This window comes from Choloepus didactylus, chromosome 24, assembly GCF_015220235.1.
Source record: "Choloepus didactylus isolate mChoDid1 chromosome 24, mChoDid1.pri, whole genome shotgun sequence".
NCBI lineage: Eukaryota > Metazoa > Chordata > Mammalia > Pilosa > Megalonychidae > Choloepus > Choloepus didactylus.
In genome coordinates, this window is record NC_051330.1 from 16,423,985 (window position 1) to 16,426,110 (window position 2,126).

A 2,126-nucleotide genomic window follows, 5' to 3' on the forward strand; every position below is an offset into this window, starting at 1 on the left:
GCTTTAACCAAGTGAGATACTGTAGGGGACATTGGCTGGGGTTTGGGCTGCCTGCCAGTCATTTGACCCTACACCCCATCAATCTGTTTAGGTATTTACCCTTCCCCCATGTTGGTGGGAGTGGGTCTCCCCCAACTCTAGGGACAGAAAAGACATATTCAATCAGAGCATCTAATCCAGAGATTAGAAACGAGTTGGTTCAACCCACTAATAACTTCCCTCTTCTGCTTAATCCAGTTTGAGTTGAATTTCCCATACCTTGCAAGAAAGCATCACATGATGCACCTATACTGCATATCATTAATCAGAGTTCATTTATTTAGTGCTTACTGTGTACTAGGGGCTGCATGCACATTTTCTCACTCCCCCCCCCCCCCCCGTAACAGCCCTTCAGCCCGTTTTTTAAGCCAAGGAAATGGGTTCGACAAGGTTTTGTGACTTTTCTAAGTATGCCTACACCTAGTAAGTGGTAGAGACAGGTCTGTCGGAGTCCATAGACCAGCATGTAGTTTCTGCAAGGCCAGCCCCCATCACCCACTACTTACCTTCCTAAAACCTGGAGTTCTCTTTGCAAATAGAAATAATTTCTAACCTGTTGGAGTTGGTGGCATTTCAATTTTAAAAGATTCCAAATGGAGGAACCAGCCTGGCACATCCATAGGTGAGCTGCATTGGAATTAATTCAGTGCTGCCAATTAATCCCCTCTGCTTCACCTCGATGCTCAGGACCCAGGCGGGCGGAGAGGGGAGATTTGGGAAATCCAAGAGAGGAGATTTTAAAAAGAATAAGGAAAGAACAGAGAGAGGAAAGCCAAGTTTGGAATTATCTAGACCATTGGGCTTTAGCCTTTTTTCTAAGCCAGAAAACCTGGCTCCAGCTGAAAGCTTATGCAGATGGCTTAATGGATAAACATAATTTGAAAACACTGATTTTACAGAGGAAAAGTGAGATGCCGAATGAGTACAGAGAATAAAGTGGCTTGTCCGGCTTCCCAGCTGGTGGCAGGACCAGAACTATTTTTGGTCCCCCAGCTCTGATTCTGGTGATCTCACCAACACTTCTGAGGACAGAGAGGCCAATGCTGAAAAATTGTCCTGGTTCCCTTGGCCACAAGGCCAGGTCCAACAGATACCGTTTTTACAGGGGCATGCTGTCCAGAGAAGGACTTCCCAAACATAGGACAGGAGTTAATAGTGCATCCTGCCTAGATCTCACCCCCTTGCCCTGCACCCCATCAATCAACAAAAATGCCAGCCTAGAACTGGGGAGACTGGGACCTTTCCTTCTTCCCCCAGATACCAATATCCCTAACAGCCTCTCCAATGCACATCATGCATGGGTATTTGGGAAGACTCATCTTGCTATCATTTTTGTTGTTTGCACCATGTTGGGGAACCAATAGCTAGCTTCAAACAAAAAACAATTTAACACCTAATTTGTGGGCTTGTGTCAAAACCCTACTGACCTGGAAAAAACATTAAAATCTAATGATCTAAGAGACTTAAAGATATGCTTCTTTCCCCTTCCCTGTGCCTGGATGATGGATTTTGGAGACACAGGAGGTACCCAGAAGACTCAAAAGGGAGGTTGATCTTGGCACCCATTCATTGATACGAATTTTTACAGCTTTCTCAGAAATGCTCATTTTCTCATGTAGGCTGTAGGTAAAACCGATCATTATGTAGGTCATTATGTAAATCAAGGCACCTCACCTTGGGTTTCACCCAGCCCGTAATATAACACTCTGTTCGGTCAGCAACGACGTAATTTGCAGTTGGCAGACAAGCGGGTATGACTTTGTCAGTGATGATGGCAGGGCTGGAAGGAAAACATCAAAAGTTACCTGCAGCTGCCTGCTGGAAACTTTCCACCTCCCACGCACGATGAATCATCCGCAATGAGAGGCCACCTGCCTGGAGACCCCAGAATTTCCCAGTTGGCATCCCTTGCTTCCCCGACACAGAGCAATGTAGAAAATAACTTTTCGTCTTCATATTGCCTAGAGGATTTTACAAACTAAACTAATGTGAGTTCATTTAAAAGCAGGTTGTGTACAAGAAACTGCTGGCGGTGACCTAGGGACGTAGGATAACAAAAATTACTTTTCATGTATATCCTGTGCACT

General features: G+C 45.1%; 1 protein-coding gene across 1 annotated transcript in view; it reads right to left on the minus strand.

Moving 5' to 3' along the window:
• Positions 1-1,721: 1,721 nt before the first annotated feature.
• LOC119519917 (plasminogen-like) overlaps positions 1,722-2,126 on the minus strand; it is an 8,392-nt gene continuing 7,987 nt past the window's right edge. The window contains exon 5 of the mRNA XM_037817664.1: positions 1,722-1,819. Within this exon, the coding sequence (XP_037673592.1) occupies positions 1,722-1,819 (98 nt within the window). The remainder of the gene's footprint in view (positions 1,820-2,126) is intronic.